The 23,084-nt window shown below is 47.8% G+C and overlaps 1 protein-coding gene across 1 annotated transcript in view; it reads right to left on the reverse strand.

Annotated features, from left to right (window-relative positions):
- Positions 1 to 23,084, reverse strand: part of FAM20C (FAM20C golgi associated secretory pathway kinase) — a 136,841-nt gene that overhangs the window by 12,743 nt on the left and 101,014 nt on the right. The window contains exons 5-7 of the mRNA XM_084818375.1: positions 19,916 to 20,031; positions 5,645 to 5,825; positions 4,149 to 4,258 (exon numbers count right to left, since the gene is read on the reverse strand). Of these exons, the coding sequence (XP_084674501.1) occupies positions 4,149 to 4,258; positions 5,645 to 5,825; positions 19,916 to 20,031 (407 nt within the window). The remainder of the gene's footprint in view (positions 1 to 4,148; positions 4,259 to 5,644; positions 5,826 to 19,915; positions 20,032 to 23,084) is intronic.

The raw sequence follows: 23,084 nt of genomic DNA on the forward strand, positions 1-23,084 counted from the left end.
GAGATCATAGCCTGATTCAAGGGACGTGGATATGCAGTAGCATGGACTAGTGGGGACTGGTGGCTTTGAATTTGGTGGGGGTGTGATTCCATTGTGGGTTTTAGTCAGAACCACCCAGAACTCTAAAGGCATATGTGCCTGCCTGGAACTTAAGATCATCCTCAATGGCCCTTCTCCATGAGCCCCTGCCAAAGGAAGTGAGGCGGGTGGCTACTAGGAGGAGGGCCTTTTCTGCTGTGGCACCCCTGCTGTGGAATGAGCTCCCTAGCGAGGTTTGCCTGGCACCTACATTGTATTCTTTCCGGCACCAGGTGAATACCTTTTTATTTTCCCAGGCGTTTTAGCATTTTAGCTCTTTAGACTTCTAGCTTTGCTGTTTTAAATCTGTATTTTAAATCCCTGCACTGCTGCTAGGTTTCATTCTGGTTTCATTCTGGTTGTATTGTTAGACTGTGGTTTTAATGCTTTATATATTTTGTATTGTTTTATTGTGCGCTCTTTGGTTTTCATTTTTGTGAACCGCCCAGAGAGCTTCGGCTATTGGGCAGCATAGAAATGAAATGAATAAATGGATAAAATAAATAAAGGAGCGATCCAAGGTGCTGAACCTATTTTGGGGATAGCTCCTTTAGAGTTCTGGCTGGTTCTGACTGAAATCTGGAATGGATTCACAGCCCTGCTGAAATCAGAGCCACCAGATTCCACTTCCTGCTCCCCCTCACCACCATTGCTGGTGGTGAGAAGGAGGAGCAGAAGATGCCTGTGCCGCCTTGCCCGTGGCTCTCTGCCTGGCAAGCAAGCAAGTGGGAACATGAAGACAAAGTGTCAGAGGAGCACGAGCAGCTGGCTTTGGAGACAATGGCGGAGAGAAGGGAGCAAAGGGCTGGATGAGCCCAGTCTTGTCTGATCTCGGAAGCTAAGCAGGGTCAGCCTTGGTTGGTACTTGGATGGGAGACCTCCTGAGAATCTAGGGATGGACGAAAGTCCCTTACCTGGTCCCGCAGCTGTTTTCGGTGGGGGGGGAGGCGCTCCGTCTCTCCCCCTGAAATTCATGGCGGGTGGGGAGGCGTTCCGCCCCTCCCCGCTGAAATTCTGGCCAGGGGGGAGGCGCCCCATCCCTCCCCGCCGAAGTTCTGGCCGGGGGGGAGCGCCCCGTCTCCCCGGCCGCGAAAGAAAAAAGTAAAGTGTAAAAAACAAAAAACGTGATAGGCTACGTAAAGATTTACGTAGCCTATCATGGCTAGATTTTCGAAGTCAGCCATGATAGGCTACGTAAATCTTTACGTAGCCTATCACGGCTGACTTTGAAAAAAAAAAAAGCCCCTATGCAAATGGCGGCGCCCATGGGTGCCGCCATTTGCGTTCCTTATTTGGGCACGGGTAGTCTACGTAAAGATTTACGTAGAGTATGGCGAAAATAAGGGCAACGCAGCGTTGTTGTTTTTTTACACTTTACTTGGAAATGGAGGCGGCGGCTGAACCGCCGCCGAACCACCGCCTTGACCCGCCGCCGTGACGGACATTCGGCCATGGTAAGTCCCATCCCGGGGGGTGGGCGGGGGGGTGTTGGAGAATTTCCCCACCAATTTCGGGGGGCCGAATGCGTTGGCATTCGGCCTCCCAGAGATTCGTGGAGAAATTCTCTGACATCCCTATGAGAATCAGGCTTCCTGGAATGAGCAGGGGGTTGGGCTCGAGGGTCCTGTAGGCCCCTTTCAACCTGATTATTCCACGATCCTGTGGCTTGCTGAGGGAAGGGGGCCATTGAGGGTGTCTTGCCCAAGGACCCTCAAAAGCCTGGAGCTGGCATTGGGCGCAGATAGATCCTCCTAGCACCTGATCACCTTATCCTTAAGGGACCTTCCCCTGGATTGTTTGAGCAATGTGAAGAGATGTGACCTTGAGACTGGTGGAGGCAGGTGGCTCTCATTTCGGTGGTTCCATTCTGGGTTTTAGTCAGAGCCAGACAGAACTCTAAAGGAGCCATCTCTGCAGCTGATGGAGACGAAAGTGTGCTATAGGGTTCACCATGGATACTGCCTAGCTGGCTGTCCCAAAATACAGGACACGGTACACTTCCTAATGGAACGTCCTCTGTATGCGGAGCTGAGGAAGCGATACCTTGTGCCCTTTACAGCTGGGTTCAGTCACAAGTCTTCTCTAAGTACAACCTTATTACTGCTGGCTGAGACAGATTACTATAGATCCTATAGGTCTGCCGAGCTTGTCCAACGGGCTTGGGAGAAATGAAAATTATTGACTGGCATAGAAGATTAAGTCTGCTAACATGTTTTAAATAAGTCAGTAAATATTGTCCAGCCTTTGCAAAATGTTTTAATAGCCCCTAGGAAATGTTTTAATTAGCTTTTTTGTAGTTATACCCTTAATATTTCTTGTTCGGGTGTCACTTTCTGTATAAAGGTAAAGGTGTCCCCAACCAGTCGTGTCCGACTCTAGGGTGTGGTGCTCATCTCCATTTCTAAGCCAAAGAGCCAGCGCTGTCCGAAGACGCTTCCGTGGTCATGTGGCCAGCATGACTGAACACCGAGGTGCAAGGAACGCTGTTACCTTTCCCGCCGAGGCGGTACCTATTTATCTACTTGCAATTTCTTGCTTTCGAACTGCTAGGTTGGCAGAAGCTGGGACCGAAGATGGGAGCTCGCTCCATCACGCAGCACTCGGGTCTCGAACTGCTGTCCTGCTGACCTTCCGGTCTGCAATTCAGTGTCTTAACCACTAAGCCACCGCGGCCCCTTCACTTTCTGTATAGGAGGGGTATATTATTATGTGTTTGTATGCGTATGGCCTGATTAGTTAATAACCAATAAACTGAACTAAAGGAGCTATCCAATGTGTTGAACCCATTTGGGGGATAGGGTTCACCACGTTAGATTAGGGATGTATGAATCCCCTATTTGCCAGTCCGGGGGGGGGGGTTGTGGGGTGGGAGGTGATCCGTTCCTCCCCCCGGAACCCTTGCCAGCCAGCTCTGCTCCATGGTGATTCCGCGGAGCCACTGGCCGGCTCCAAAGTGCCAATGATACGGCCACCGTGCTGTATTACTGGCTGAAGAGGACTTGACTGTGGATGCAAATGGCATCCCGGATGCCATTTGCGTCTGCAGTCAGTCCCCTTCAGCCAGCGGTACGGCATGGTGGTCGTATCGCTGGCAATCCAAAGCCGGAAGATCCGACCAAAGAGGATTCCACGCGGAGGCAGGGGTAAATCTTCCCTTCCGCCACGGACTCCGGGGGGGGGGGCAGATTCTTTAGAATCCAGCCTCATTGGAGTCCGTGGTGGAATTCTCCGCCATCCCTACCTTAGATAGATCCTTTAGAGTTCTGGCTGGTTCTAACTGAAAGCTAGAATGAAGTCACAGCCCCACCTCCACTGGAATGTTGACTTCCTCCCAAGCAGAGGCACAGGCAAAGGGCTCTTTGCTGTTGGATACCAAGAGAGCCTTTGGAAAAGCTCTTTGCCATTCCAGTTAGGGCATGGCCGAAAGGGCCTTACCACCTTTGCAGCCCCATTCTCTTGCTCCAAAAGCAGGGGAGCACTTTCTGACATTTTCAGGGATGGGTGAAAATCAATTCAACTTTTGCGGGGCAAGAGGAGACATGCTTCACATTGACGACAGCAAAGGCAACTTCCCCCCCATTCTTGGCTTTGTTTTAAAAGCTTTGGCCTTGTAGCCGTTGCAGCTTTTGCATGCTCTTATTTTATGGTTTTATTGAGCACTCAGGAGCACAGTGGCAATTCCAAAACACACAAAATAAGTAAAGGCATTCTGCCGCTGCAGTGAGCATAGAGCCCTTCAAGAGGTGTTGTAAGGGGACAAAACTGGCTCCCTGCAGCACCCCAGTATGACAGCCATTTCTTCCCCCAAATGTCCCTGCCTGTAGGCTTGCAATCTAACCACACAGAAAGAAAAATGAGGAGGAAGAAAGAGGAAAACAAGCAAAGCGAGGCACCGATTCTCAAAGTCACAAAGTTCTCATAATGACCAGCTAGTTTTCTAAATGCAGGGATTCCTTTTGCATGGAGGATGCTTTCATCAGGCAAGCCCCCACCCTGCAGTCTGAAGTGGTACAGTCCGGGTTGTTCAAACTCAAGGAGTGCCATTTCATTTCAAGAGATGGGAAACATACCCATGAGAAAGTCAAAAATGGTCATATCCATTACATCCAAAACTCGGGTCCCCCGGTCATAGGGCGGTGTTTGTTTCACCTCTTCACAATAGTCTGGGTCAACTTCCCACCTGGAGGACAAAAAAATATGGTTCTGGAGGTTTAGATTGAAAAGTTCACCAATGTTATGTTTTCAGTATTAAAGTCAGTGGGAGCTTTGTCCTTGGATCCAAGATACCTGGGGAAATATTCAAGGATTCAAAAGGAAAACCCAGCTATGTATTTCCATATTCCAGTGCATATGTACTGCAAAAATGGAACTTTTTCCATTTTTGGGGAGGGGGGAGGAACTTGGGGAAAACTATTTTTCTCCCAGGCCTCCACATCTCTGTTCAGTACAGCTGAATCACAGTGCAGAAGGAGTTGGATTCTGATTTGCCTCTAGTGAATGCATATTTGGGTACAGCTGCACTAGAGTATAGAAGTAGCTGACTTTTCATTGTGAGGCTTTCCAAGTAACCTGTGATAAAACATTTATTTTTATTTCATTATTTATTTAAAACATTTGTATCCCACCCTATATCTTTAAGATCTCAGGGCAGTGTACAGATGAAATCCATTTAAACCGTATAAAACAGTACATAATTTAAACAGCTAAAAACAATAAACAAAAAGTTTATTAGCTTAAACAAGCTAATACCAATTAAAATCTAAAACAATAAAACAGTTAAAACAGTGTGCTACTTTAGGGAACTCATTTGGCCCTCAAAGGCTTTGGTGGAAAGCCATGTTTTTACATGGAGCTGAAATTAAACCAAAGTCTGTGCCCATCCAGCCTGCGCCCAAAGGGAGGGCATTCCATAACCAGGGTGCCACAGCAGAGAAGGCCCTCTCCCATGTCCTGTCATTGTGTATGTCTTGCACCGGTGTGACGCAGAGGAGGGCCCTTGGGCAGGCATACACAGGGAGAGGAACTCCTTCAAATATCGAGGTCCCAAGCCACTTAGGGCTTTAAATGTCATCACCAGAACCTTGAGTTTGGGCTGAAAGTGTATTGGCAGCCAGTGAAATGCCTTTAAAACTGGTGTTATCTGATTTTTGTGATCGTAACTCTGTTTATGTTCTCCCCTGTTTTACTGTTGTTGTTTTCTGGGGACTATGACTGTATAATGTGTTTTGTTAGCATCGTACCCCACTTTGGGTTAATATTTAAAATATTTAAAATTTAAATTCATGAAATAATAATGAATAGGCCTCCCACAGGAAGGCCACATGCGATCAGAACAAAATAACTTGGAGCTCCATGAATTCTGTGCGCCAGCCAGAGCGGTCAACACGGCTGGTCCTCCTTCACATTCAGCTGAATTCAATGGAACTACGCCTGATTGTTCTCAGCAGGGTTTGAATTACAGTCTGGCTACAGAACAATGGGAAATTAATGGTCTGCTGCTTGTTCACAGCCCAGAGAAACAGCCAGTGTGGTGCTAGAAAGCCCTCATAATGGCACCGCTACTCACTCTGCTTTCTTGCGTTTGTGGTAGGAGCGTCTCCACGGATTCCTCCAGGTTTTCCTTTTGGCTAAAGACAGGTCTGGCAGAAAAGCAGCAAGGGAGCCTTCGATTTGGTCTGGTTTCCCACACAGAGCATGCTCAGTTGAACAGTAGTACGAACACTCGCCATAGAAACAGATGTTGTTGGCTGCAGGAAGAGGGGAAGAAATGTATGGCTTGGCAATACCACGGTGCCCTTCCCTTCCCACTTAATAGTAATAATAACAATTACAATTACAATAACAATAACGGGCTGGTAGAAGCAAAATATCTCTCAATCCTTAACATTCCCAAATATCGGCATGTACTTACTTTAGCATGTACTTTACTTTAGTACTTACTTTGAAATCAACCCTGAATGCTCATTGGAAGGACAGATACTGAAGCTGAAGCTCAAATATTTTGGCCACCTAATGCAAAGAGAAAACTCTCTAGAAAAGACCCTGATGCTGGGAAAGACTGAAGGCAAAAGGAGAACGGGACGGCAGAGGATGAGATGGCTAGATAGCATCACCAATGCAATGAATATGAACTTGAGCATGCTCCGGGAGAGAGCGCAGGACAGGAAGACCTGGCGTGCTATGGTCCATGGGGTCACGAAGAGTCGGACACGACTGAACGACTGAACAACAACAACAACTTACTTTAGCAAGATGCAATGTCTTACCCTCTGCTTTGTTACAAGGGAGGCTTCAGAAAACTAGCCTTTTAGATTGTATATGCCCACGTGGAAGGAATGAAATCGAATCAGTTATTCAGGTTTTACTTTGCTGCTCCTTTTATATAGAGATTAGAGAGAAATTACAGTCTGATACTAGATCAGATACAAATGTACTTCTCTACTGTTTTAGGACAACAGAGGATAGGGATACAATCGAGGCTTTTGCTAAATTCTTTTTGAATGCTATGAGAATAAGATCTCTTCAGAACTGATTCTACTGTATATTTCCCGAATGTGTTTGGAGACTCTTTGTATATGTGTATGTTCAAAGTCTGGTCAGTGACTGTAATAAAGATTAATAATAATAATAATAATGTATTTATTTATTTAATTAAATTTCTTAATCGCCCATCTGGCCTGTCACCTGGCCACTCTGGGCAATGTAGAACAATATAACAATCAAAAACAGTAAAATTAAGCATTAAAACATAATGTTCTAAAAATGCCCTAACCCACCCCAAATGCCTGCCTGAACAACCAAGTTTTCAATGCGTGGCCGAAGCTCACTAAAGAGAGGGCATTACATTACCCTCACTAAAGAGAGGGCCTAGAGTTCTCTAGGGAGGGAGTTCCACAGAGTGGAGGCCACCACAGAGAAGGCCCTCTCCCTCATCCTCGCCAGCCTAGCTGTCCTGGCTGATGAGACAGAGAGAAGGCCACCCGAGGCTGATCTTGTTGAACGGCCTATCTGGTATTGCTGGAGGCGCTCCTTGAGATAGTCTGGGCTGGAATCGTATAGGGTTTTAAAGGTCAAAGCCAACACCTTGAATTGGGCCTGGGAAACAACTGGTAGCCAGTGCAATAATAATGCATTTTCTTACTGGCAGCTGGGATTGCTGCAAAAGAGGTTTCTGTTGATGCTGGAAACTGGGTTCAAATAAGTTGTTTAGTGTGTTGGGGCTCAGATCCCACCTCTGTCTTCCACTCAGTCTTTTGGACAGGTTCCTCGTCCTTTGCTACACCTCTCATGGCAACCATTTTGTGGGGGTGCCCAGGTCAGTTTCTCAAATTGCCAAATGTGCCCATGGCCCCCAAAAGTTGCCTACTCCTGGTGTGTGTGTGCGTGTGTGTATGCAGAGAGAGACAGACAGAGAGAGACAGAGAGAGACCCACATATGTGTATGTATACACACACATATGAGTGGGTGAGTAAATGAGAGCTAGGGTTGTGTAGTACTTAGTGTTGGGCTAGTAACCCACCTCACTAGGTTGCTGTAAGGGCAAAAAGGAAGGGGAACACTGGTTTGCTAACTGGAGTTCCTTCGAGGAAGGGTGGGATAAAAATGTAAATTATACGTATATCCATCCATCAATCTCCATCCATCCATTGTTTCATAAGAGAGAGCTCTGTTTTTTATAGATTCATTTGTATATTTCTCAAATACAAATCCAGTGTTCATACATATGGATGTACGGAGTGTGTAAAATCCTCTCCATCTGTGTATCACAGATTATCAGGTGTCTTTCGTTCTGTCGCCCACTCACAGATGGATGCAATTTTTTCCCCGTCATGCGGAAAAATACGCAAATAATTACGTAAGTATTTATGTAAGTATTTACATAATTTACCTCAGTACGTAACTTAGTGTATTATCCCCCATTCCATTCAGCATTTCCTCAGCAGAAACTTACGTATTTTTCTACAGATTTGTATGCGTAAATTTCAAGAAAGTAAAAAAATCATTTGGAAGTCCATGGACTCCGCACAGCCTGAGGGGGTCGCTCCGCAGTAGATTCCGCGGGTCAGATTCTTGGAAATCCGAGCTCATTTTAATCTGTCTCGAATTTCTCCAGCATCCCTGTTCATACATTGACTTTTTCCACTATAGACACTCACACAAATGAAAAATCAGCCCTGCAGTAGTGTCTTATCACTGACTGCAATACTTCTCAAAAAGCCCCCAGCAGCTAGCCTCATCTATCTGGCAACAGCAGTACCATGCTGTTTTACAAGCAATAATCCCACTCCTGTGCGAAGGGCGAGCTATTGAGCAACACCAGATTGTCAAGAAGCAAAACAGGGTAGTACTCTTGGCATTGCTATTTTCACCCTGGATGCATTTAAAGTTTGTGTAAAATATAAATAGGGAGGGGAAAAAAATCTAGGGATGTATGAAAGTCACTTACCTTTTCGCAGGGGTGATTTGCAGTGGGGGGGAGGCACCCCGCACCTCCCCCCAAAATCCTAACCTGACCAGCTCCGCTCCACGGCAACTCTGCGGAGCCGCCGGCCGGGTGCATTCGCAGGCGTCTGAAGCCTGCGGACGCAAATGGCGGCGGCTACGCAAATACTTATGTAGCCTATCATGGCTAACGCAGGGACGCCATTTGCCTAAGTATTTACGTAGCCTATCACGGCGAAAGACAGGGGCACAAATGGCGGCTGCTATGCCATTTGCGCCCCTGTTGCTTTACCGTGATAGGCTACGTAAATATTTACGTAGCCTATCACGGCAAAAAAACAGGAATGGAAATGGCGGCAGCTACGGAGGCTGCCATTTCGTTCCCCTTTTTTTGCCGTGATAGGCTATGTAAATACTGACGTAGCCTATCACGGCCTCCGCAGGGACGCAAATGGTGTCCCTGCGTTAGCCGTGATAGGCTACATCAGTATTTACGTAGCCTATCACGGCCTAAATAGGGAAGCAAATGGTGGCCACTGATGCAGCCGCCATTCGCAAAGCAGCGCGAACGGCACCAGGTAGGTGCTCCATTTTGCGCACCTTTCGCGGGGTGGTGGGGCGGGGGGCTTCGTTCCACCACAGATTTCGAGGGGGCTGAATGAGCTGGCATTCAGTTTCGCTGAGATCCGTGGTGGAATTCTTTGACATCCCTAAAAAAATCAAAGCTCTCATGCTTATCCGGGCTCTCCTTCTGACACCTGGGGCTGTGGCTCAGTGGTGGAGCAAGCAAAAGGTCCTAGCTTCCATCCCCAACGTTTCCAAGTATGGCTGGGGAAAATTCCTGCCTGAAACTAGGGATGTCAGAGAAATCTGCTGTGGATTCAAATGAGGCCGGATTCTTTGGAATCCGGCCTCAGGAATCTGCAGCGGATCGGTACCACTTGCCTCCGCTCCAGGAGGACTGGAGGCGGAATGGCACTCGGCTGCTTCTTCCAGCCAGAGCCGTTCGCCTCCTCCCTGTCCCTGCCGACTGCCATGACTCTTAAAAAAAAATGGTGATCGGGAGGGTGTGCCCATAGACTTATACGCAAAATAGAGCCGTGAATCTTGTGTATAAGCCTATGGACACATAGACGCAAGATTCATGGCTCTATTTGCACATAAGTCTATGGGCACATCCTCCCGATCGCCATCTTTTTATTTCTAAAGACATGGCAAGCGGTAGGGACAGGGAGGAGGCGAATGGCTCTGGCTGGCAGGAGGGAAGATAAGCGACCCCAAGCCAGTTTCGCCCCGCCGAAATCCGAGTGGAGCGGAACCGCTCTGGAGGATTCCGGGGGGGAGGAACGGATCGCCTCCCCTGCCCACGGACTCCCCACGGGAACAGACGGTGGGGAATCCGTACACCCCTACCTGAAACCCTGGAGAGCCACTGCTGCCAGTCAGTGTTGACAATACTGGGCTAGATGGACCGAAGGTCTGACTCAGTATAAGGCAGCTTCTGCTGTCCCTGTGCTCCACAGGATTCCGGATAGATGGCTGCTATTTGGAAAGCATTTTCTCAGGCCTCACACCTCCAACCCTTTGAGGCTATCAGGGCGGGGGGCGCATTGCTAGTGGATGCTGGTTGTGGCGAGACCTGCGGTTGTGACTCATCCTGCACCGCTCTTCTGCAGGCCTACTGATCAGGCAGTGCTAGGCCAGGCACAGCCTTTGTGGAGAAGCTCACAGGGGCCACACCTGCCCCAAGGCCAATCCCAAAGTGTTGGCTGCCCCATCTCCCTCTCCAGCTACTGGGCAGAGAGATGGAAAGTGCATAGCACAGCTCATCAGAACCAGAAGGTTTATTTAAAAGGTTTATTCTGAGTATCTCAGCCTCCATTAAAAAAACAAAACTTCTAACATTCATGACTACAAAATATACACATACACTAAAGCCATAAAAAACATGAGGTATTCTGAAACCCTAAAAATAAGTCCAAATTGATTGGGTGCAATCCACTACAGGCACAATGCCTGATATCCCATGCCCTTTGACAGCCTGATAAGGACCGGGGAAGTGGGGTGTGTGTCTCCTTCCATCCCAGCAGCTTCTTCCTCTGTCCCCACTCTCTTTGCCATGGAGGAAAAAGCTCTCATGTCTGATGAGCAGCTGATCAGAGGCTAACTTTCTCACTGCTGGGGAGGTGACCAGCCCAATGCCCAATGTAAGCAAAAGAAGAATCCTGCTCCGCAGATAAGTGGCAGGGTCACTCATTCACTTTGCATCAGACACAACAAACATGTACATGTCTAGCTATAAATACCATATTTGGCACCAAGTGTCTGGAATGAATTTGAGCGTGTGGAGATGTCTGGCAGCTCAGATTCGGAATCAGAATGGGAACAGCCAGAACAGAGGGAGGCACCCTCCCCAGTGAGCCCGGATACGGCGAGACTTTCTTCCCAGGACCTTGATACACAGATGGCCTGGCCTGAATGGCTCCTGCATTCCTCCACCATGAGAACCCAGGTTTCGGAGGAGGGGAAGGAGGAGAGCGAGGGGCATGACTTGAGGGATGCTAGGGTCTGTCGCAGAGCGAAGCCAGAAAAGTTAGGGGCAGGGCGCAGACGCTCTGCCAGGTTGGCCACTCATGGAAGCCAATGCAGGAGGGAGCCACCCGAAGGGAGCAGCATCCCTGCAAAGCTAGTCTGGCCAAGAACTTCATGCCCAGACTGCTGGCAACTTCTCTAACTTCCACTTAGTCTCCTCTATTTGATTTTCGCAGATGTGTGGATTAGCTGGTTCAATGCAGTCTGAGAGTTTCCTAGAATCTGCATTTGTAAAGAAGCTAGCTGTTAACTAATAAAGTAGTGTTAGTCTGAAGCCTTGTTTCCTGTAGTGTGTTGATTGCAAAGGCAGAGGATGAAGGAACCTGACACCAAACCCAGAAGGGTGCCAGAATGAGGCAGGGTTTCTTGGATTCTTCTATACCCAATTCCCAATGGTCCAGGGAGGAAACGTTGCCTCTTGGCTGGCAGTGACTCTCCAGGGTTTCAGGCAGGACTCTTTCCCAGTTCTACCTGGAGATAGGGATGTACAGATTCCCCACCGTCCATTCCAGTGGGGAATCTGCGGGGGGGGGGGAGGCAATCTGTTCCTCCCCCCTGGAATCCGCACGGAGCGGTTCCGCTCCACGAGGATTACACAGAGCCGAGGCCACCCTGTTCCGCCATCCACATGTCCCAGATTCCCCCATTTTTTTCGGCTCTCCAAACTTACATAAATAATTCCGTAAGTACTGCTGAAAAATCCTTTCCGCACGCCTGCCATCGGTCTCCGTAAGCCTCGGGTCATAGGGAAAATGCCTATTTATTTTTGTAAAAAGTGTAAAGCCCTTCGCAGGGATTCCTCATGTAACTTCCGGTCGCTTGACCTCACTGGACCTGTCCTGTCATGACCTGACCTCACCAGACCTGTCCTGACCTCACCTTACCTGACCTCACCTGACCTGTCCTGACCTCACCTCACCTGACCTCACTGGACCAGTCCTGTCCTGACCTGACCTCACCAGACCTGTCCTGACCTCACCTCACCTGACCTCACTGGACCTGACCTGACCTGACCTCCACAGACAATAAACAGAAAAGATGGAGGATTTCTGTGGACTTCAAGACTCAGCCCCAGCGAAAGAAAGCCTCCGGTCACAGGGAAAATGCCTTGTAAAAATGGTAAAGCCGTATGCGTTCTTCTTCCTCCATTTCTGATTTACGGATTTCTTTTCATAATTATTTTCATAAAATCCGCCGTTTGGTGGAGAGAAAAAAAAAAGGGTCCGCGTGAGCTCTGGTCCGGGTCGACTGGGGTGCTCTGTTCCGAGGAGGATTCCGCAGACCGGATTTGTCAGAATTTGATCCCATTTAAAATTCGTGTGGAATTCTCTGACATCCCTACCTGGAGATTCTGGGGATCGAACCTGGGACCTTCTACATGCAAAGCGGGGGCTCTGCCACTGAACTATGGCCCTTCCCTAGGAAATCAATGTATTGTCCTCCCAGGGAAGTCAAGGCATTGTCTGATCCAGCCTGATGTACACAGCCCTATATCTTGACACTTCCTGTGGGTGATGTCAGGGTGGACACTGAGCCCACCGAGTCCCAGAGTAGTTCTGATTCTGAGGAAGAGCAGTCGCTCCTGGGAGAGGAGCGCGCTCCTCTTTCCCAGGGCCAACAGCTGACAGAGATTCCTCCCACCAGCATTCCTAGCTTAGATAGCAGTCCAGGGAGTGACAGAGCGCGGGAAGCAGATTTGATGGACGCGCGACGCCGACGCAGAGAGCGGCGCCAGATGGAGCGCGCGGAAAGGAGGCGTAGTGCCTGGTTGGCGCGCAAACAACGGCTGCGCCCAGAGGATCCAAGGGAAACGGGGAGGGACTCTCCCTAGACCTTAAGTTCAGGGTTCTGCCAGTAATTCCCTTTCAAACGGGGACCAACTGTTCCAACTTAGGGCATAGGTACTGTGCTGCTCAGATCTAGTTAGAATCGGTATAGTTGTTAAGTTGTAAAAGAAGAATAAAGCTTTGAAAGGAATCCCTTTGTCTGTGTCTGGACTTGGCTACTGGATTAGACTGAGAGAGGCCTCCAAGGAGCCCTTGACAGGTAGGTGATGGCTCCTTCTGCTGCTGTCAGTCTCTTTCTTGCTCACTCATGTATGGGGAACAATCTACAGCTAGGAACAAACAGGGAGGGATCATAGCTCAGTGGCAGAACAGATGCTTTGCATGTAGAAGGTTCCAGGTTCAATTCCTGGCTAGATGGATGGTCTGGCTCAGTATAAGGAAGCTCTCTATGTACCTATGAGTAGCCAGTGCTTGCTTACCTGCCCTTTCTGGCCCCACCAAGTCTTGGATTATTATTCTGCATCAACCAAAGAGCTGGTTTTGCTACTCACTAAGGCAGTGGAGGCTGGCGGATCCAATTTCGGTGGGGCTGTGAATCCATTCTGGGTTTCAGCCAGAGCCAGCTCAAACTCTAAAGGAGCTTTCCAATGTGCTGAACCCTACCCCTAAAATACGTTTGGCACCTTGGATAGCTCTGACTGAAACCCGGAATGGATTCACAGCCCCAGAGACATCGGAGCCACCTGCCTCCATTGCACAAAGCGTTGGTTCACTCCTGCAAGTAGATCGCTTGATTTTTGTTTTATTTTTTTGTCAGCTTACTCAGTGTTTGATGAGTAATAGAGTAATGTGTGCCCTGATTCCACTGAAAAGTTTGAGTTGGCGCCAGATGGTGTGAAAGTTCTGCCTGCAGTGATTCATTTGTGATTGACACATCCATGTGAGAACCGACTTTAACCCAGTTAAAAGATAACTCGAAAGATAACTACATAGAGTTCTGACTGGTTCTGACTGAAACCCAGAGCAGATTCACCACCCCACTGACATTGGAGACACCAGCCTCCACCGCCCTAACTGTATCACATCCCAGCAGACTGCAGCATCCTTCATGAGACACAATGATGTATCAAGCACGTAGTGCTACTTCGAACATTGGACTGGATGGGACCATATGCTGATTTCATGGAAATCTGTGTCTAGAGTTCCTAGGTTGTTTTGTCTTCCTGATTTACGACAGCTGTGGAAGCATCTACTATTTGTTTGGTGAAAGGTCTTGAGAATTTCTACACGTTCTGGGAAGGGTGACAATACGTTGATTTCCCTACACATGGTGTATGTCTAGACCCATCATTCATCTTTGAGATTCCTAGGTTGTTTTGTCTTCTATACTGATGCTTTTTCAGGATAGTAAAAACAGAAGCCCTTGGGAAATTCTTTAGGTAAAGATTTTAGAAGAATCCTATTGGATAATGAGTGGTTTGGAAGAAGTATATCAGAGAACAGAGACTAATTTCAGCTGCTCTCAATGAATGAGAAACAGAAATGCTGTTTCAACAGAGGAATGTTTTGGTTTCAATTTTGTGAAAGTAGGCCTGACTAGGCCTTGTAAGTAGTTTGGTTCAAGCAAGGTGCCTGATGGAATTGTGTGTGCATGTGTGTGTCTGACCATGAGAAGGTAATTGTAACTTGCTCATAAGCAAAAAATTCCTATCCACCAAATTATCTCGTCCCTAAAGATAAGAAGACCACTGCGCTGATAAGACTGTTGCTGAGTACTAATTGGTTTCGGAGCATGCGCAGTGTGTTTTCCTTTGTTCTTCAACTTTCAGTCTGTAGAAATGCAACCTGTTTTCTTTTGTGCGGAGAGACACAGTTTCGTCTGTTTCTCCCACGACCGTGATGTACTTCAATAAATTTCTGACTGTTCAACCTAACCTGCCTTGGATATTTCCTTTACAATTTGGTGTTGACAAAGTTTTCACCAAGCAATGAAACAGGATACAATCCAGAGATCTCGTCAACTAACAGATACCATCATTCCACTCGGCAAAACAACTGTAACCACCCACTCTGATGCCACAGCATGACCGTGCATGTGCATAACATTTGAAAAGGTGCGTGTGCATCAAATTCAGTGCACACGGGCTCAGGTCGTGTGGGATGTTGACTGCACAATCTGGGCCTTGGATTGTATGTACATTTCTCTTTTCCAACATTACACCCACAGCTGGACGTTCAATGTTGTTGGAGGGAGAACAGTTGTTCCACACGTGTGGGGAACGAAGGCACATCATCACTCACTAACACCCTCCCCCCCCACACACACAAATAGAAGCGATATGAGTAAGAGGGCTATTATACTTGTTTTAGATGTAAATCTTATCTTTTTTTAAAGGTACACTTAGGGCCTCTTTACACATGATGAAAAATGTGTTGCTGCCAATCACATCAGGGTTTTTTTTTTTTTTGGTTTATTTAACCGTAAGCAACCACCCACCCCATTTTTAACACCACATGGAGGGGGAAGGATTTACCTTTCCCTCCCCAGCTGCGATCTCTGCAATCCCCACCCTCAGACAGCTATTAACAATAGGAACAAAATAGGGTGTTCTTATTAGTGGTTTAATAAATAGGTGTTATTTAACACTAATGTTCCCTTTACATAATAAATAGGTGTTAATAAGGGCACATAGGGTGTTGTTATCAGTGGCTACTATTAACCACCCACCCCATTTTTATCAGGACTGCAGCACATGGAGGGGGGAGGATTTACTCCCAGCTGCGATCTCTGCAATCCCCACCCTCAGACAGCTATGAACAATAGGAACAAAAATGTGTACTAATTGTGTGTGTGTGTGTGTGTGTGTGGGTTCTCAGAGATCATGGCTGGATAGTGAAGAGTAAACTTGTCCCTGCCCCATGTGCTGCAGTCTGGATAAAATGTCTCCCTGCACAGTCCTGCATAAAATGTCTCCCCCCGTTTTGTTTATTAAATAAAGAAAAAACCCTGACACGATTGGCAGTGACACATCTGATGTCATGTAGGTAGGTAGAGAGGTATGTAGGCTCTGAAATGTGAAAAGCGTGAATAGAACACATGAAAATATGAACATAATATGGGTAGGAGCACAGTCAGCATTCGAGCAGAGGTGCTTGATGAGACAAACACCTCTGCTTTTCAAAGCATGAGTCCAATTAAGATGGGCAAAGGCTCTTCTTGACAGGCATCCCAGCCCAGACTTCGTCCATCTCCTAAGCCAGGGGTGCTGAACCCAGTGGGGGCTGGTGGCTCCAATTTCAGTGGGGCGGTAAATCCATTTGGGGTTTCAGTCAGAACCAGTCAGAACTCTAAAGGAGCTATCCAAGGTGCTTCTGACTGGTTCTGACTGAAACCTGGAGTGGGTTCACCGCCCCACTGACATTGGGACCAGCAGCCTCCACTGGTTCAAGCTCTTTTAGCCCGAGGGCCAAATTCCATTTCGGAGATGGCCTCGGGGGCTGCATTCCAGTGGTAGGTGGGGCCAGAGGCAAAAGGGGTGGAGTTAAAATATGAAAACTACCAGCATACTGTAGCTTAAAGCCCTTAAGCTGCCTTGGGAGCTGTTTTGGCTAAAAGGTGGGATAAAATGCTAACAACAACAACAACACATGGACAAGTTCCTGGATTTTGGGAAAAGCTGTGTGGCTCGGCGTGCAAATGTGAGCTGAGTCCGGTGCTCAGTGGGAGTCCGTCGTGCCCCCAAAGGGCCGGATTTCACAGCAACGGACATCCCTAGTCTGAGGGCGCTTGCGAAGCACCTGAGTGGCCCCTGGCGAGCCTGCAAGCTGAGCAGGGTAATGTTCTGCTCCCCCACTTATGGGCATACTTGTCAGCCAGCTGGGGTTTACTGCAGTTCCCTCTTGAGTAAGATGTTCAGAGGAAAGTCTGAACCTGTTGCAGGGTAATGCGTGTCTCTTCACGGCAGACAGATTACTGATACTGTTTGCATAGTCAGCCGTTCTTTTGCCATTTCAAAACCTGGAGAGCGATAAGCATCTCAAACACATTCAAAGGAGGCCTGAAAAGATCTTAATCTATCTTTGCTGGAGAACTGGAGCAAAGATGCTATTCTTTGTTTACCCGAGGGAGGGGGAACGACAGGAGTGGAAATCCATAATCCTCCGCGATTGGTTCACATGAACAAAAGTCCCAGCACTTACTAACTATGTAACATTGATTTCGGTGAACTGCCGCTTCAATTACTCTGAAAACTGTGGCCGACATTGTTAATATGTCTCTTTTTGCAAGTAAATTACACCACTCATTCGTTAGAGGCCTGGAGATGCAGTGGTCTGCCTGGCTGCAAAATGATGTAAAAAGGCATTTAAATAATTACTGACCCATTTCCATTCTTCACGTTTTGTCTAAAGTGCTCTTGTCATCTCTCCTCCTCCCCCCCACCCCTGAATGCAGCATTGCATATTGACTGACCCTGTTTCTGCCTGCTTTCTGGCACATTTCTCTGAACAAAGGACCAATCCATTCTACAGAAAGTAATTCTTGAACTACGCTACTCTGGCAAAGCACCCCAAGGAAGAGTCTCAAGAAAGAATGAAGAATATATTATATATATATATATATATATATATAGAGAGAGAGAGAGAGAGAGAGAGAGAGAGAGAGATTCCCCCGATTCCTGGTTCATCGCTAGAGTTCTCATAATACTAGAACCTAGGGTCATCCCATGAAGAGGATTGGTGGGGAAATTCGGGATAGATACAAGAAAGGACTTCTTCACACAGCACATATTTAAAATATGGAATTTGCTAGTGCAAGATGCAGTGACGGCCACCAATTTGGATGGTTTGAAAAGCAGTTAGACGTAGTCATGGAGGATAAAGCTATCAATGGCTGCTAGCCATGATGGCTATATGCTACTCCAGTGTCAGAGGCAGTATGCCTATGAACACCAGATGCTGGGGAACATGGGCAGGAGGAAGCTATTGCACTCCTGTACTACTTGGGGATTTCCCACAGGTAGCTGGTTGGCCACTGCACTGTGCAAACAGAATGGTGTGCCACATAAAAGAAAAAAACGTGGGAAGGGAGGAAGAAAAGGATGACAACCCTAGTTTGATGCAGAGGTCTAAGGTACAACCTGAATCATTTCTAAAATCAGAACTGCAGAAGCAACTTGGGGATTTAAAAGAGCAGAAGCCAAGGAATTCACTGTTCAGGCTGCCAGTTAAGATAACCATCTTCTTCAGATCCTTATATAATTCTAGAATGCACAGAGCAGTTCTGCCTCTCTGTGTATCTCCTTTTGTTAGCCAGAGGAATCCAATTAAGAATTCTGAATAGCTGTAAAATGGGGTTTGCTTGAAATGTTTACATGGGCATGATCTACCTTCCCGAGGCCCCCCCCCCGCCCCTTTAGTCTATCAGCAGTTATTAACGAACGTCATCAGAGGTCCACTGTAAGAATACCCAAGTTCATTAAGTCTCCTTAGCATAAGCAGAGTATGGAACAATGGCTTCACCAAGCAGCAATTAAGGATGATGCTGGGAAACGATACTGAGCCTGGAATTATTGAGCATGAAGGGCCAGATCCTGCAGGAAAAGGATCTAGCCATGAAGTACATCTAGCCACAGAGGGCCCACAAAGTCCATCTTGATCAAGACATATGGAAGATTAACCAACTCTGGGTGGAACTCCTCATCTACAATATAGACCAGGAGTGTTGAGCCTCTTTCAGCCTGAAGACCAAATTCCATTTTGGAGAAGCTCTCTGGGGCCATATTACAGTGGTGGGTGGGGCTGAAGGGGAAATGGGGCATGGCCAAAGGCAAAGGGGACAATACCCTAACCCTGGAAACTAACAGCATATTTTAGCTTAGAGCTCTTCCTGACAATAGCTAAGCCTTAAGAGAGTCACTTCAACCTTTTAGAATGGGGGAAAACTGCGCAAAAGCCAGGTGATCACCCAACCATCAGTGGTCAAAGGAAAGGGGTGGGGCCAGGGGAGGGAACGTGGCTATCTGGGGATCCCCAAAGGGCTGGGTTGGAACCCCAGCTGGCCATATTTGGACTGAGGGGCGGAGGTTCTGAACCCATGATGTACACAGAAGGGAACCTGGAGGATTTTGTTTGGGCCTCATCCTCACCTGAACAGACCCGATTCGCACTTCCAGACAAATGCACAGGTTGGAACGCCATTATCCATTGGACGTTCTGCATCTCCCAATTCTGCGATACAGTTTTCCCCTCCAGGCACATAACCAATGGCACATTTCATACCAAAATGTCTATTTTGGTTCAAAATGTGTCCCTAAACGTGTATTTTGTGGGGAAAGTCCTCACCACCCACCCTGCCTGCTACTGCTGAAAACATCAATAGCAGCAATTCTGTTTGCAGCCTGGACGCTATTTTGCAATCTCCACAATGCCCCAGACCTTAGGGAAGGGCTGGTGGCTCAGTGGCAGAGCATCTGCTTTGCTTGCAGAAGGTCCCAGGTTCGATTCCTGGCATCTCCAGGTAGGGCTGGGAAAAACCCTGCCTGAAACCCTGCTGCCAGTCAGTGTCGACAATACTGGGCTAGATGGACCCAGGGTCTGACTCCATAGAGGGCAGCTACCCATGTTCTTATCTAGTAGCATCCTAGGGCATTGTGTGGGGGTGGGGTGGGATAGCACCCACTCCCTCCAAAATGGAACAAAGGCAGGATCAATTAAAATAGGTTGTGCCGGGCTTTCTAAAAGATACTGCACATGGTGGGAAGCACCAATCTGACTTGTGCTATGCTAAAATAAGGCCCGTACAGGCTCACCTGCTGTCAGCCTTGCTGCCTTTTAGATGCCAGGAGATAGCCTGTTTATTTTCCCCAGACTTTTTAAGGATTGGGGGCGGGGGTATCTGCTGCAGTGATGTTGTGGTCTGTATTTTAATTGCTGCACTGGTGAAAGTCACCTGGAATCTGTTTTCATGAATGGAAATCTGGAAATAGTAAGTCCAATTCAGAACAGTAGTTCTTACCCGGTGAGATGAAAAACGTCCTCCACAGCTTCTTGTCACGAGTAACGTCCCTTATTTCTCTGGTCATGTTAACCAATCTACCTGCAACTGGTGGTACACGACGGAAATCCAGGATTCTGGAACAAAACGCCAAGATATGGGACTTTTTAAATCTTGTAATCACCCCAGAGAACTTAGGTTAGAGAGTGGCCTATAAACAGTATACATTAATTAATAAGTATACATATACATGAATGTACTACAGAGACGAGCGATGCACTTTTATTTCTTGTTAGATAGCCACTTAGACGCTGAGAACCTCAGAAAACTTACTCTTAGGGTGCAATCCTATGCATGTTTAGACAGAAAAAAGTAATATGACTCCCAGCATTCCCCAGTCCTACTTTTTAGTCTAAACCTGCATAGAATTGCACCCTTACACAGGTTTTACTTGGGAGTGGTTCAAACCCTGCTTAGAGATATTTTTCTAAATATGGTAAGTGGTATATAAATCTATTAAATTATGTGTGTGTGTGTGTTCTGTTTACTTTAAAACTAAGTTTCTAGACCTTATGGTTATGGGGGGGAAGGGGGGATTACTCAAGACTAAGGCCTTGGTTGGTAAGACATCATGTTTTGGAACTATGTGATCAGGGATGTGAATCAGCAAAACTGGAGCTCACCAAAGTTGAGCTCCAAATTCCACCTCGAAGCTCATTCCAGCTCGAATCCGTATGAGATCGCGAGCTTTGTTCTTTCCTTTTCACATGAAAATCCGAGCGTATTTTCCCCATGCACACATCCATTGTGTACATCTTTGAAACATATACATTCTTTTCCCATCAATTAAAGCGTGTTATGCACATTTTTCAAAAGGATGCATTTTTTTCATGCGCCTCTTTCTAATGCACGCATGCTGTCAACCACATTTGTCTTGGTCCACAAATCATGCTGGAAGTACGGATGTCAGAGAATTCCACAACGGATCTTGTTGAGGCCGAATGCCAGTGCATTTGGCCCCCCGAAATCCATCGCGGAATGGCCTGCCACCCCCCCGCCCCCCGCGGATCCCCCCTGGACGAGACTTACCTGGGGTGGATGTTCCGGCTGGCGGTGGCTTCAGCGGCGGCTGGTCTTCCGACCAGCTGCCGCTGCCATCATTTGCAGTCTGTGTTTCCCCCCACCCATAGACATGATAGGCTACGTAAAGACTTACGTAACCTATCACGTCTAGGTAAAAAAACACAAAAAACGCATACGCAAATGATAGCGGCTACGGCCGCCGCCATTTGCGTTCCTTATTTTTCTTTGTCTTAGTCTAGGTCAATATTTATGTAGACTAAGATGAAGAAAAGGGGAACACAAATAGCTCCCACTACGCTATTTGCGTTCCCCTTTCTTTTCTTCGTCTTAGTCTACGTAAACATTTACGTAGACTAAGACAGCGAAAATAAGGGGAACACAAATAGTGTAGACACTACGCTATTTGTGTTCCCCTTATTTTCGCCGACTTACTCTACGTAAATGTTTACGTAGACTAAGATGTGCCAAAATAAAGAACGCAAATGGCAGCGGCCATGGCCGCCGCCATTTGCGTATGCGCGTTCTTTTTTTTAAATCAGCTGTGATTAGGGATGTACGAAAGTCACTTACCTGTTCGTTGATTATGCTGATGCTGGGGGGGAGGCGCTCCGTCCCTCCCCCCCCCCAAATCCTGGCCAGCCGGCTCCGCTCCGCAGGGATTCTGCGGAGCCACCGGCCGGCTCCGCCAGCGGCCGGACATCCGGCCACTGCCTAGCAGGGACGCAAATGGCAGTGGCCATAGCCACCGTTGTTTGCGTCCCTGCAGTCAGCCGTGATAGGCTACGTAAAGATTTACGTAGCCTATCAAAGTTTTTTTAAATTTAGCCGTGATAGGCTACGTAAACCTTTACGTAGCCTATCATGTTTTTTTGTTTTTTTTAAACTTGGAAATGGCGGCGGTGGCAGCCGGTCGGAAGACCGGCCGCCACAGCCGCCGCCGGAGCCGCTGCCGCCAGGAAGATCCGCCCCAGGTAAGTCCCGTCCCAGGGAGGCAGGGGGGTGGGCCGTTCCGCCACCGATTTCGGGGGGCTGAATGGCTGGCATTCGGGCTCCCCGAGATCCGTGGCGGAACTTTCGTACATCCCTAGCCGTGATAGGCTACGTAAACATTTACGTAGCCTATCACGGCTGACTGCAGGGACGCAAACGGTGGCGGCTACGGCCGCCGCCATTTGCGTCCCTGCTAGCCAGCGGCCGGATATCCGGCAGCTGGCGGAGCCGGCCGGCGGCTCCGCAGAATCGCTGTGGAGCACAGCCGGCCGGCCAGGATTCCGGGGGGGAGGAACGGAGCGCCTTCCCCCCTGGCCAGGATTCCGGGGGGAGGGATGGAACACCTCCCCCCCCAGCATCAACATAATCTGCGGAAAGGTAAGTCACTTTCGTACATCCCTACCGGCCGTCAAGGATTCTGGGGGAGAGGACTGGATTGCCTCCCCCCCGTCGAGGATTCCGGGGAGAGGGACGGAATGCCTCCCCCCCCACCATGAACAGAATCCGCAGAAAGATAAGTGACTTTCGTACATCCCTAGCTGGAAGCTCAGAAATGTATGGATTTCAACCACAGATTGTGTCTGACACCATCTTTGGTCCAGAAGGAGCAAACTGGGTAAATCCTGATTAAAAAAAAGATTTTTTTTTTTCTGATACATCCCTAGCTGTGATAGGGAGTGAGTCCCTGGAGTTCTATGCTTCATGGACCTTCCTTGCCCCTACTCTTTTCCTACAACCTTGACCCTGGGAAGAAAGTGACATCCTATCCTGCTGAATCTGTACCTGGGTTCTTCCTGCCCCTGCTATCCATCTCCAGGGTGGGAGACGGGAGGGTGTGGGGAGGGATCAGAGAGATGCTTGATACAGATAAACATGGTTTTTGGCTTAATCACATATGAATGTATCAAGGGATGTATGATTGTGTAAAATCCACTCCGCCTGTGTTTCATGGATTGTCCGGCGCCTTTTGTTCCATTGTTTGTTCATAGACATATTCGATTTTTTTCTTTTTTCGTTATGTGGAAAAATATTCAAATAATTCCGTAAGAGGGTTCGCAACTTCGATGAGCTTCCACCAGGCTTTAAAAACCTGGCTGTTCAGGTGGGCATTTGAGGA

Source organism: Heloderma suspectum, chromosome 12 (genome assembly GCF_057233095.1).
Source record: "Heloderma suspectum isolate Gila_16-S chromosome 12, 16-S_ref, whole genome shotgun sequence".
In the NCBI taxonomy this organism is placed as follows: Eukaryota; Metazoa; Chordata; class Lepidosauria; order Squamata; family Helodermatidae; genus Heloderma; species Heloderma suspectum.